Raw genomic sequence first — 14,125 nt, 5'->3', positions numbered from 1 at the left:
CGTTAGGCAGACTTGTTAGTGGTATAAAATGAGCCATTTTACTGAAGCGATCGACTACCACCAAAATCACTGTTCTCCCGGAGGAACTTGGTAGGTCCGTAATAAAGTCCATGGACAAATGTGTCCAAGGACGAGATGGAATAGACAATGGAAGAAGTGAACCAGACGGTCGAGTATGAGCAACCTTAGACCGAGCGCAGGTTTCACAAGCTGTCACGTAATTCTCAATACTCTTACGCAAACCTAGCCACCAGAACCTCCGGGACACCAGATCACAGGTGGACTTACCACCAGGATGTCCAGCGAGAACAGTATCGTGATGTTCCTTGAACACCTTGTATCGTAGGCCCTCAGGAACAAACAACCTCCCTGGGGGACACAAACCAGGAGCCCCCTCCTGAGCTCCCAACACCTCCATCTCCAATTCAGGGTACAGAGCGGAGACCACCACTCCATCCGCCAAAATCGGCGCTGGATCTTCTGAATCACCTCCCCCAGGGAAGCTGCGAGACAAGGCATCTGCCTTGACGTTCTTGGCCCCTGGGCGAAAGGTAACAACGAAATTGAACCTGGTAAAAAACAATGACCATCTGGCCTGTCTAGGGTTCAGACGCTTGGCAGATTGCAGATAAGCCAAATTCTTATGGTCTGTATACACAGTAACAGGGTGAGAAGCCCCCTCTAACCAGTGACTCCATTCTTCAAAGGCCAACTTGATCGCCAACAACTCCCTATCTCCAACATCATAATTCCTCTCGGCGACCGAGAGATTCCTGGAGAAGAAGGCACACGGGACCCACTTGCCAGGAGAAGGACCCTGCGAAAGCACCGCCCCAACCCCCACCTCTGATGCATTAACCTCGACCACGAATGGCTGAGATACATCCGGCTGCACCAGAATGGGAGCAGACGCATAACGCTCCTTAATAGCCGAAAAGGCCTGCAATGCCTCATCCGACCAGACAGAGACATCAGCGCCCTTCTTGGTCATATCAGTAAGAGGTTTGACTAGCGTGGAATAATTCTAAATAAATTTTCTATAATAATTTGTAAACCCCAAAAATCGCATCAAAGCTTTCTGATTCTCCGGTCGGTCCCACTCCAGAACCGCCCGGACCTTTTCAGGGGCCATACGAAAACCTGAATCAGAAAGCATGTATCCCAAAAATGGAAGCTCTTGCACCGCAAACAAACATTTCTCCAATTTGGCGTATAATTTATTCTCCCGAAGGATCGTCAAAACCTGTCTCACATGATCCTGATGGGTCTTCAGATCAGGAGAATAAATTAAAATGTCATCAAGGTAGACTACTACGAACCTCCCCACCAAATGATGAAAAATATCATTGACGAATCGCTGAAATATCGCTGGCGCATTCGTCAACCCAAAAGGCATTACCAGGTTCTCAAAATGACCCTCGTGCGTATTGAAGGCCGCTTTCCACTCATCCCCCTCCTTGATCCTGATCAGATTGTATGCTCCTCTCAAATCCAACTTGGAGAACATCTTGGCTCCAACAATCTGATCAAAAAGATCAGAGATCAAAGGCAGGGGATATGGATCCCGGACTGTAATACGATTCAGCTCCCGGAAATCCAAACACGGTCTCAGTGATCCATCTTTCTTCTTCACGAAGAACAAACCTACAGCCACTGGAGACTTAGATGGTCTAATATGACCCTTTGCCAAACTCTCGGCGACATACTTTCGCATGACCTCTCTCTCGAGTTGAGAGAGGTTGTAGAGCCGAGACTTAGACAACTTAGCCCCCGGAATGAGATTCACAGGACAATCATAGTCACGATGAGGGGGCAATTCCTGAGCCCCACCCTCCGCAAACACGTCCGAAAAATCTGAGAGATACTGAGGCAAGGCCGTAACGGACACTTCAGAAATAGATGTGACAAGACAATTATCCGAACAAAACTTGCTCCAACCAATGATTTGTCTCGCCTGCCAGTCTATAATTGGGTTATGTTTAGACAACCATGGCAACCCCAAAACTATTGGAGCTGGCAAATCCTTCATGACGAAACAGGAAATGATCTCAGCATGTGAATCACCCACCCTTAAATGAATATCATGAACAACGTGAGTAAGGCTCCCTTGAGAAAGAGGGGAAGAATCAATGGCAAAAACACGAATCTCGTTCTCTAACGTGCAAATACTTAGTCCCAAACTCTCAAGAAACAGAAAGTCAATTAAATTTACCCCAGCACCACAATCAAGAAAAACATCCACAAACACATTTCGAGACTCTAGCGCCACCATAGCTGAAAGGAGAAAACGGGAATGCAGGGAACTTGCATACCAGTCTGCTCTACCACACCATTCATACTACCAAGTGTGAGGGAGGTTTTTTTTTCTTTTTCTTTTTTCTTTATCACTCTCCCCTGTGGTTCAACATACGGACAAGAAAAAACAAAATGACCCCTCTTTCCACAAAAGAAACATAAATTGTGCGCTTTACGAAAGTCTCTACTATCTGAATGGAAAGATATCTGACCTAACTTCATGGGTTCCTCTCCTAGGCCAGAATAACAAGCAATATCTCCCTGGGCAGCTGGTGGAACAAAACCACACGCGGGAGGAATCCCCTGCACAGAGGGACCCATACACCTCTCTCTGATACGTCTATCCAAACGTATCGCCAAAGACATAGCATTTTCCAAAGTATCTGGGTATTCATGAAAAGCCAGAGCATCCTTCAACCTTTCAGATAACCCCTGACAAAACTGGCTACATAACGCGGGGTCGTTCCACCCTGACTCAGTAGCCCACCTCCTAAACTCTGTACAGTAAACCTCAGCAGTATGTTTACCCTGTAGTAAGTTACGTAATTTTGACTCTGCCATTGAAACTCGATCTGGGTCATCGTAAATCAATCCCAGGGCTTTAAAAAAATTCCTCCACCGACCGGAGAGCCAGAGAACCGGGCGGCAGGGAAAAAGCCCAGGATTGCGCGTCCCCTTTCAGCAAAGATACCCACCCTCTGATCCTCATTACCTGATGAAAATGGGCACAATCGAAAGTACAATTTACATGATTCCTTGAAACGGAAAAAATCATCAGTACCCCCTGCAAATTTCTCCGGAAGAGCGACTTTAGGCTCCCCAACAATTTGACCTGTACTTGAAGCCAACACCCTCTGACACTGTGACCGTACTACGTAGATCCGCAACCTCCAGGGACAAACCCTGCACGCGGTCAACCAGTGCATCAATTGACGCCATCACATAAACACTGAGAAATGGCGGTCACAGTATGGCGGATTATAATGTCACGACGGACGTGCACAGTTAAACAGATAGCACACCAACCAGGCTCTGGACGAGAGACAGGGGAAGGGTCACCTCCTAATTTATTCCTGACCTCTTTCCCTGCAATGCTCAGCCCACAGACAAACCTTGATGGTAGATTTGCTGTGTCCACCAGCCTATACTAACAGAACCCTGAACTCCCTGAGATGGTGAAGTGGGGAGAAAGGAGCAGCCTGCTCGCACAGAACCTGGATGGGTAAGATGACATAAACAACCAAACAAGAAAAGACACTTATCTGCTGAGAGCAGGAACAAACAGCCAACCTTCCTTCCAAACTTCCCAGACAATAATGAACAGTATAATCCGCTCCGGGCACTGGGCAGAGGAGCTATTTAAACTAATGACTCCACCCAGTGCACCTGATGAGGGGCGGATCCAGCACGACTCCAAAACAAACACTAAACTCGTGCTGCAATCCTGGCCGACCTCCGCACATCGTCAGAGTGGGGCATGACATGTGGGTACTGAAGTTTCAGCTCAGACAATAAGGCACACACTGCGTAATGAAGGCCTCCATGCCAGAACTCCCAGGCGCACCCCCTTGCCGTCTCCAAAGAATAAGAAGAGTCGACTGCAGTATGCCAAAAGTCATGTGGACAAACCACAAAAGTTTTGGGATAGTGTTCTGTGGACTGATGAAACAAAATTAGAACTGTTTGGGCCCATGGATCAACACTATGTTTGGAGGAGGAAGAACAAGGCCTATGAAGAAAAGAACACCTTGCCTACTGTGAAGCATGGTGGGGGGTCAATCATGCTTTGGGGCTGTTTTGCTTCTACAGGTACAGGGAAGCTTCAGCGTGTACAAGGTACCATGAATTCTCTTCAGTACCAGGAGATATTGGATGAAAATGTGATGCAGTCCGTCACAAACCTGAGGCTTGGGAGACGTTGGACCTTTCAACAGGACAATGATCCCAAGCATACCTCCAAGTCCACTAGAGCAGGGTTGCAGATTAAAGGCTGGAACATTTTGAAGTGGCCATCGCAGTCACCAGACTTAAATCCGATTGAGAACCTCTGGTGGGACTTAAAGAAAGCAGTTGCAGCGCGCAAGCCTAAGAATGTGACTGAGCTGGAGGCTTTTGCACATGAAGAATGGGCGAAGATACCCGTAGATCACTGCAAGACACTTGTGTCAAGCTATGCTTCACGTTTAAAAGCTGTTATAACTGGAAAAGGATGTTGTACTAAGTACTAAGATTGAATGTCACTTGGGGGTTGAATAAAACTGATAATGATGTGAGCACAGAAAATACATTTGTGGTTATTTCATTATAAATGTTATGTTATATTTGTCTGACTTACAAGTGCCTCTTTAATTTAATTGTAAACAAGATGACTGAAATGATCAAAATCAATGTCAAACTGGCCAAAACACTCAATTTCAGTGGGGGTTGAATAATTTTGAACACAACTGTAAGTAAGTAGCCTATCCCTCAGCAGTAGGGGATAGGCTGACTTCTTCTGACACTCTGACTTACTGTTATGGGCCCATGCTGATGGAATCCATGAGAAAACATGAGAAAAAAACTGTGTGGCTGCCCCTAGAGTGAGTCCCCCATGGCTCAGTAAGGGACTTGATGTGTTGTCATACAAGGGTCTCTATCTAAGCGCATCAGGAATCTACAATTGCTTCTGATTATCCCGCCCAAACTGATCTACCTTAGTGCAATGGCTATATGACACAATGCAAAGCAATATCTCATTGCAAAGACATCACAATTAGTATCCTGGGATATGATGCCATGTGGAAAATAATGATTTCCATGTTTCTTGTTAATATCTTCTCCAGATTTTCAGATGGAAATTGCCCAGCTGACTGCATAATAGTAGTGCCTTAGGCACTGTTCACATTTGAGATTTATTCTTGCTGTCACATATACAGGAACCCTTACAGAAACCTGATGGATTCCAGTTAACTCAATGGGATCTCTCATGATTTGTTATGACCTTATGTGAATTGAAGCTGTGACTCTAGTGCTAACAGAGCTTTCAAGGAGGACATGTCATCACACCTGAAAGACCTGTTTTAATAAATACCCTATTTTTAGGACTATAAGACACACTGGACCTAGGATTTGGAGGAGGAAAATAGGGAAAAAATATTTTCATCGGACCTCCATTCTTTATCAGACCTCAGATCAGACCCCAAAATCAGACCCCTAAGCTCCATCAGCCTCAGATCAGACCCCTCCCCCAACCTCCATCAGCCTTAGATTAGCCCCCCATCAGCCTCGGATCAGACCCCCATCAGCCTCAGATCAGACCACATCAGCCTCAGATCGTCGGACCCCCATCAGACCTCAGATCAGACGTTAAAATAAATAAACGTACCTTGCTTTCTCTAGATGGTGCTGCCACTCACTCACCGATCCCTGGTCTTCATCTGGTCCCCCTACACTGTGATCTGATGTCGCACAACGTCAGGTCATAGTGCGCACTTACGTTCACTATCTCATCATTCTGTATGCCTTCAGGACACACTGCAAACCCAGTGTCACAGTCATTACCTCTGGCTGTGACCTTCTGTCTATGCTCTCGCTGCAGCTCCGTTCCTGTGTGTCATTTGTGGTTCTTTATGGGTTAACTCTCCTGTGTGTCTATTAGGAGTTAATCCTCTCTGTCTGCTCCATGGGTGTGGCCTCTCTGCTGCACCCATGGAACCTGTATATAAGGCTGAGGTTTCCTCAGTTCTGTGTCAGCTCTCCTGGTGTGTGTTGTCTTGTCCTGCCCCTGGTTTGTACTCTCTCCCATGCTGCTGACCCATGGGATCTGTGTCTGTCTGTCTGTGCTCTGTGGGTTTCCCTACTTGTTCATTTGCGTCCTCTTTCCTGTCTTTCTGTTATCTGTTCTGCCAGTTATGTTTTAGTTACTCTGTGTGTATTCATATGTCTCGGTTCAGCAAGCGCTTAGCTGCAGAGTGCTATGCGCAAGGCCACGCAGTATACCACTGGTGGAGCAAGTCCTTCTCTGCTCATTGTCACTCCTGTTTCCCTGCTATGTATTTCTGCTTGTGTTATTAGTTGCCCTGTTTTGTATTTGCCTGTCTGTTATGTTTGCCTATGTGCCGTCGGTACCTTCTGGTACCTGTTGTCCATTCGTTCCTCCTGTCACTGTCTAGTTCACGCTCCAGAGTGGACCCTGGCAACTTCCTGCTGCAAAGTCTAACCCTACCATCTAGGTCTCTAGTGAACACCAGGAGTTGCTTAGTCATGCCCCTTTGGAGTATTACTAGACAGTGGCGTAGTGGGGGTTTTCTCCCACTGTGCTGACGGTACATAGAGCTCATGTTTTGTCTGTGCTGCCTTCCCTGTTTTGTTTGTGCAATAAACTCTTGTGTGTCTGTACCTGATTTCTGTTTGTTTATTGCTTGACGACACTGAGGTCTCTCCTGGGACCTCCTACTCGTGACAGAATGAACAAGTGAACTTTCACAGAGTTTTTTTTGTTCTGTTTTCTGCTTATCTGTGGTGTGTGCATTCTGTATTTCCCTCTTTATGCTGCCTTTAGGTATCGGATTTGGTTGCCTTGGTGTACTGGCTGCGGTGTTTTCCGTGTATGCTGGTTGCCAGGGGCGATGTCCGGTGTAGCCTTTTAGCTTGCAGTTCTGCCTACGGCCGTGTTTTCCTTTATCGGCGCAGGTATCTGCTTCTGGTCCTGGCCTCTGGAAGGGGGTGTCAGCATGTCTGACCAATCAGTTCTTGGCAGACATGCCATTCTCCGGAGGGAGAGTGGAGGGGGAGGTGTTAGCACACTGCAGTTCACCATGACTTTTGTGGCCGTGTAGGCTGGCTGCATTCCTCTTGGCGTACTGGCTGCGTTTACCGTGTAGGCTGGTTGCTAGGGGCTGCGTGCTGGCTGCGGTCGTCTTATGTGTTCTGCTTGTGTACCTCTGTACCCCTTTGCTTCAGATTTTCTTTGTATTCCTGTCTGGTTCCCGGTCCCACTCCTCCGGAAGGGGGTGTCTGCATGTCTGGCCAATCAGTTCTTGGCAGACATGTCATTCTCCGGAGGGAGAGTGGAGGGGGAGGTAACTTCTTGGTGCGGTTCACTTGACGTGTATGCCGTGTTGGCTGGATATTTTCCCCTGGCGTACTGGCTGCGGACCCTCCGTGTAGGCTGGTTTTCAGGGGTTGGGCTGGTTGCGGTCGATGTGTGTGTTCCTGCCCTTGTACCTCGTCACCCCTTTGATTTCTGTCCCCTTGCCTGGTTCTGTTTGGTTTGTTGCCCCACTTCCTCCCGTTTTCTGTTTGGGGGGAGAGGGGGGCTTTGAGGGGTGGGAGTGTCACAGTCATTACCTCTGGCTGTGACCTTCTGTCTATGCTCTTGCTGCAGCTCCGTTCCTGTGTGTCATTTGTGGTTCTTTATGGGTTAACTCCCCTGTGTGTCTATTAGGAGTTAATCCTCTCTGTCTGCTCCATGGGTGTGGCCTCTCTGCTGCACCCATGGAACCTGTATATAAGGCTGAGGTTTCCTCAGTTCTGTGTCAGCTCTCCTGGTGTGTGTTGTCTTGTCCTGTCCTGCTCCTGGTTTGTACTCTCTCCCATGCTGCTGACCCGTGGGATCCGTGTCTGTCTGTCTGTGCTCTGTGGGTTTCCCTACTTGTTCATTTACGTCCTCTTTCCTTTCTTTCTGTTATCTGTTCTGCCAGTTATGTTTTAGTTACTCTGTGTGTATTCATATGTCTCGGTTCAGCAAGCGCCTAGCTGCAGAGTGCTATGCGCAAGGCCACGCAGTATACCACTGGTGGAGCAAGTCCTTCTCTGCTCATTGTCACTCCTGTTTCCTTGCTATGTATTTTTGCTTGTGTTATTAGTTGCCCTGTTTTGTATTTGCCTGTCTGTTATGTTTGCCTATGTGCCGTCGGTACCTTCTGGTACCTGTTGTCCATTCGTTCCTGCTGTCACTGTCTAGTTCACGCTCCAGAGTGGACCCTGGCAACTTCCTGCGGCAAAGTCTAACCCTACCTTCTGGGGCCCTAGTGAATACCAGGAGTTGCTTAGTCACGCCCCTTTGGAGTATTACTAGACAGTGGCGCAGTGGGGGTTTTCTCCCACTGTGCTGACGGTACATAGAGCTCTTGTTTTGTCTGTGCTGCCTTCCCTGGTTTTTGTTTGTGCAATAAACTCTTATGTGTCTGTACCTGATTTCTGTTTGTTTATTGCTTGACGACGCGGTGGTCTCTCCTGGGACCTCCAACTCGTGACACCCAGGCACGGAAGAAGACCAGGGAGGGTGAATACTGCACAGTGCTTCCCTCATTCATCCCTGAGTCTCCTGCCTCCTGCCATCCGCATACTGATAAACTTAATGGAAACCATAATGGAAATGGTCATTAGAATTCGGACTATAACACACACTGCTACTTTTCCCTCATACATAAAGTGCGTCTTATAGTCCAAAAATATTGTGCTTGCTTTCCATGTGCAATAATTCAGGAGCATCTTTTCTCATAACTTTGTATAGTGCCATCCCTCTATTAATCCTACCAGAGATATATAAATAAATTGCCAGCTTGGTGTTACCATTCCCCTTGTCAAAGGTGAGTGCCATTATGGGCTAGCACTGTTAGTACTAATAAGGGCTCATGCACACGGCCGTTGTGCGGCCGTTCCCTGCATTGGGGACTGCAATTTGCGGTCCCCAATGCACGGGCAACATCCGTGCGGGAGCAGAACAGATCGAGACCTTGAATGGGTCCGTGATCCATCTGCACCATAAAAAATAGAACATGTTCATTTTTTTGCAGTGTGGAGGCACAGACAGAAACACCATGGAAGTACTCCGTAGTGCTTCCGATTCGTGCTTCCGTTCCACACTGCTTCCTCCGGATTGCAGACCCATTCAAGTGAATGGATCTGCATCCGTGATGCGGGTTGCACACGGCCGGGGCTCTTGTATTGTGGACCCGCTGTATGCCGGGCAACGGCCGTGTGCATGAGCCCTAAAACAGTGTCATTGTGTGTAGAGACTATTTATTCAGCAAACGAAGGATCCCTCAGGAGGTTGCGACGCTATATTTAATATACTATGAAGTTAAATGGTCACTCGGACCTTAGCGTGACTTTTGCAGCCTCTCTGACTAGTAATCATAAAATTATATCTGTATTATTCACTTTTTTAAAAAACATATACTTCTTGGGAACTGACTTAAAATTCCTCAGGGAGATCAGGGTTCGGGATCTGTCTCATATTTATTATATAATGTGTGTCCTGATTGGACTTCTCAGGGCGGGATAACGGACCACCCCTTGAGTTTCCAAACTCTGCAACTTCTCTATATCTAACACTATCTAGATGAAGTTTCCCACTGCGGGGTCCCTACCTCTATTGTGTGTAGAGACACACCTTCAGCTGGTAATGCACAGTTGTCCATTAATTAATAAATTTCTAGTAGGAATAACACATGTTATTCTACGAAAACTTGCTCCAGAATCGTTATTTCGTAAAGTCTACAAGCGGTTATAGACATGTCAGGAAAGCTGATTGGATCTCTTCAAGAGTTTATTTAATTTTAAAGGAAATAAATCTTAAAGGGGTTGTCCTCCCATAAAAAAGACACCTGAGGAAGAGGCCTAAGTAGTCTCAAAAGTTTGTAATTGTGTTATCTTTTTATTTTGCCATTAAAAGGTATCAACCGCTGAGGAATCTCAATTTTCATTTTTTTCTTCTATTTACTGAGTAACAAAGTACAACTACATGGGGTCATTTATCGAATGGGTGTAAAGTAGAACTGGCTTAGATTCCACCTTTCTTTTTTGACAGCTCCTTTAGAAAATGAAAGGTGGAATTTGATTGGTTGCTAATGCAGCGTCCCACTACGTGTGTGTGGGCACTGCTTAAAAGCACTTTGCACTTTATTATAAGCACTAGGTTGTCATGTATAATTTTGCGTTTGTGTATCTGCAAAATCCCTGTTAACAGGCCTATTAGGTGTATAATTTATACATCCCACCACTAGATGGGGATAGAGCTTAGTTCATATATATATCTAGGTCAGGCCTAGTTAGTGAGTTGAGACCAGGAGGAAGATGAGAGGAGTTGAAACTAGGATGTAGTCAGAAGAGAGCAGATCTGAGGTAGTCAGATGAAATTAGTGGGAGGAAAGATAGAGTGAAGACTTCGCAACACAGATTAGTGAGTGGAGCCAACTTTGCTAGGAGGTGTTTACTCAGATGTTAGGTGCAGAAGAGCGTTTTCCTTCTATAGCTGGACTATAGACTTGCATCCCTGACCAGCAGGAGAAGAGTTTGCCTCCCTGGAAAATAAACAAGCAATCCTCGGAATTCATCGGTGATAAGAGCCATTATTGAGGGCCACAGACACCTTTGCATGGTGGAAGTTTTATAGCTTCAGGCAGCCACACCAACCTTCTAAGGGACAGTTGAGTTTTCCTGTCTACAAATATTCAGCTTGTAGGGAAAGACAAGAAATAGGATCCAAAGCATCTAAAGGAACCAGGTACACCTAACCCACTGCTTCAAAACCACAAAACCTGACAAGCCTACAACAGTGGATTTGCAGAATTACCTCTGTATCATCTAAAGACTGCATAATTGTACTACTGCAACTGAAAGACATCCAAAGTAAAAGTTGTGAGTTGCATCTTACCACTGTCTACCTCATTATTGCTACCTATGGTTGTACCACCATTAACGGTACTGGCATCAAGACAAAAACCATCAAAGGACTCAGCCGCAACAAGCACCCTAAGCAACCTTAACATCAAGGGCACCTCAACCACCATCTTGGCTGATGCTTCCTACCACAGATTGTGCCCCGGAGGATTTCGTGCTGTCCACCTCAACACTGTGCTGCCGGCCCAGGGAGGCTATCTGCTAACCGTGAGTAAACTGATGAACTGTGTGTTATACCATTTGGCCCCTCATCGGTCCACCGTGCACCTCACGTGTTCCCCCTGCGACTGGCTGGCTGCACTAAGCCAATTCTACTTTACACCAGTTTGATAAAAGACCCTAATATTTTTTACTTGTCCCACCATAAGAACCTATCTAGAAGACAGGGGATAAGGACATTGGACTGTGAAGACAAGCTCTAGTCCTGTAGGACTGAGCTTAGCAGGAGCTCCATTCACTCTGGGGCCTTCAGCACCTCTTTCTTATGATCAGTGAGGGTCCCAGCGGTCGGACCAGCACCGGACAGATATTTATCCTCTACCCTGTAGAAGGATGGACCAGATATTAAGGTGGGACAACCGCTTTAATAAATGCGTTATTACATTTTCTGCAACCTTCTAATATACTTATTAATCTCTCCTCATTTTCAAGATCCCTATTTGCTCTCCGAGGAGGCACCAACGCTAAAACTCTATCCAGATCATGGGCAGGAGCGAATGAACAGCTTCTAGACCTAAACAAGATTGGTTCCATTCATTAACAGCAAGCATAGAGAGGCACTAGCAGAAAAATAAATGCTTTTCTGTATACATGATCTCTACAATATATATTGTAAAGTACATGAGATAATCCTTTAAAAAAAAAAAAAGGTGATAAACTAACGATGGCGTCATGAAAAAGGAGAGGGAAATCTATGGTTGCTTCCACGGACATCGCATCTGGAAAAATAAAATATCTAGACGCCTTATGTACTGTATATATTATCAAGAATCCCTGATAAAAAGCACAGGATGGATGACTGGCACAGTGCCAGGCAGACCACTAACTGAAAAGTCAATGGGACCTTCAGTATGATGAGCAGTAATGCTTGGCAACATATCTGTGTGCACTTAATAAAGCAGACTTAGCCGTACACACGTTCAGCGCAGTCATCCACGCGCTGGCGATATACAGTAAATGGGATGAATACCGCCATGTATCACACACACATCCACGGAGCCGAATGTAATGTACTTTATATCCAGCCGGGAATCAATAGACATATACTGGACATATAACATGGACATGCTCTTGTAATCCCGTCAATCATTATTCTCTATGAGAGGCTCTGTGATCACCCTTTAGGTGCAGCAGAGCTGAGTTGGCCATTTGGCTTAAAGAGGTTTTTTCCCCATAAGAACATTTATCACCTATCCCAGCAGTCAGCGATCGGGAGTTCGCGTTGTGTGAGTGGAATGGTAGTATTTTTTGGGGAATGCCGAATGATGAGCTATGGAACTGAATGGAGTGGTGCCCACTCATGCATGTTAATGTGGGGATTTGGGGGTCCCAGTGGTCAAGCCATCATACGTTAATCCTGTTCTTTATGAGAAACCCCTTTAAGGCATCAGATGTGGTTTCAATGGACTGCGGCTATACCTCTGTCATTCACATTGTCCACATTTGGCGTATATGGTGCATGGTAACATAATAGACCGTCTTTTTGCCATACGGTAAGGCGGTGCGTGTCGATTTGAAAAGCATAGCCTTTTCAATACTATACAGCATAGATATTGCGCTGCGTATATTTTACAGTGGGAATCCATGAGCAAACTATGGGTCCTGTAAGTTAGAGGAAGATTGTATGACCAATTCAGCTCTGCTACATCTGCGACCCATTCACTGGGAAAACCAGGAGAGCGTCTTTGTCACCGACGACCACAGAGGAGAGTCTTTGTGACAGAGGAAGGAGGAGTGGGTGCACATACTATAGGAGGGTGTTAGGGACAGGAGGGTGGCGAGATTACCCTCAGCCACAGCACATTGGCTTCTAGCAGGAGGATGGCGAGAGGTTGGGGAATGTGAGGCAGTTGCTTGGCTACAGTAATAAAGGCACATTAGCATGATGGAGTGTGGAGAGAGAGAGTAATGTGTGTGCTAGCGTGTGCCTGTGTGTGTGAATGAGGAGGGCTCGCTCCCGTTCCTTCTGTCTTCAGTTAATCCTTCTGTCAGTTGATGTTAAGAGCTGGATGGAGGAAGGAAGAGGCACAGTGTAAAGCAGGGAGGCACAGAAGCCCAGGAACACAAGCCTTCTTTTCAGCACCAAGGAGAGAGACACTAAAAATTGACAACAGCGTCAACAGATTTCAAAAACACCACCACCACCACCCCCATCATCTGTCCTTGGAAACTCAATAGGAAGGAAGGCCGGGGGGATACAAGACAAACAAACCCTCCAAAAATCTTTGCTTGGGAAGTAGGGCTGATCCTTTTTTCTCCGCCAATGCAAAAGGAAATATGCAGCACATCTTTGCCTTTATCTGCACCAGCTTTCTAGGGGCAGTGCTTGGGGTCAATTTCCCCAATTTTCCAAACATTATCCAGATCGGTAAGTTCTTTCACTGGGTCTTAAGACGGGGTGGGGGAGAGGGCTGCGTAACGTGAGACTGGTATTTGGAGAGTTAAAAAGGTAGCCTGGAACGGGTCAAAGGACTCTTTGTACTTTTATTGTGAAGACGGTGATGATGGTGGTTGTAGTCATTACTATTATTATTATGTTTTAACGAAATTCTAATACCCAAAGTTTGTATGATGTCCACAGCACTTCCTGCGCACTGGCATCAAGCCTGGCGTTTCAGTGGCTCGTACCTTCGCATCTGATGCCCCCATCTACCTGGCACTATGCTTCTAACCCCCCAAAAAATTCATTCTCCCCCATTGCTGTTAGATTTGAATAGCACATTAATGTGGTATCTGAAGCTTCTCAATCATGACACCACCACCTTCCATCCCCCACCCGTGCCATGCACAGTTAACCCATTAGCTGCTGAGCGGAGGTGGGGGCATTCAATTATCCTGCACTCGAAGCATTTGCCACAGAGGTGATGCACATTGGGTGATCACATCTACTGTAGAATAGGGACGGCAGCCTTTGTTCTGAGTCTCCAGGTCCCTCTAATAATCC

General features: G+C 46.3%; 1 protein-coding gene across 3 annotated transcripts in view; it reads left to right on the top strand.

The window, feature by feature from the left end:
* The first annotated feature begins 13,458 nt into the window (after positions 1–13,458).
* The window catches only part of GRIA1 (glutamate ionotropic receptor AMPA type subunit 1), a 277,144-nt gene continuing 276,477 nt past the window's right edge, over positions 13,459–14,125 (top strand). For all 3 annotated transcript variants that reach the window (XM_040440217.1, XM_040440204.1, XM_040440211.1), the window contains exon 1: positions 13,459–13,549. In XM_040440217.1, the coding sequence (XP_040296151.1) occupies positions 13,459–13,549 (91 nt within the window). The remainder of the gene's footprint in view (positions 13,550–14,125) is intronic.

This window comes from Bufo bufo, chromosome 1 (genome assembly GCF_905171765.1).
Source record: "Bufo bufo chromosome 1, aBufBuf1.1, whole genome shotgun sequence".
Taxonomy (NCBI): Eukaryota; Metazoa; Chordata; class Amphibia; order Anura; family Bufonidae; genus Bufo; species Bufo bufo.
This window is presented reverse-complemented; position numbering and strand designations above follow the sequence as displayed.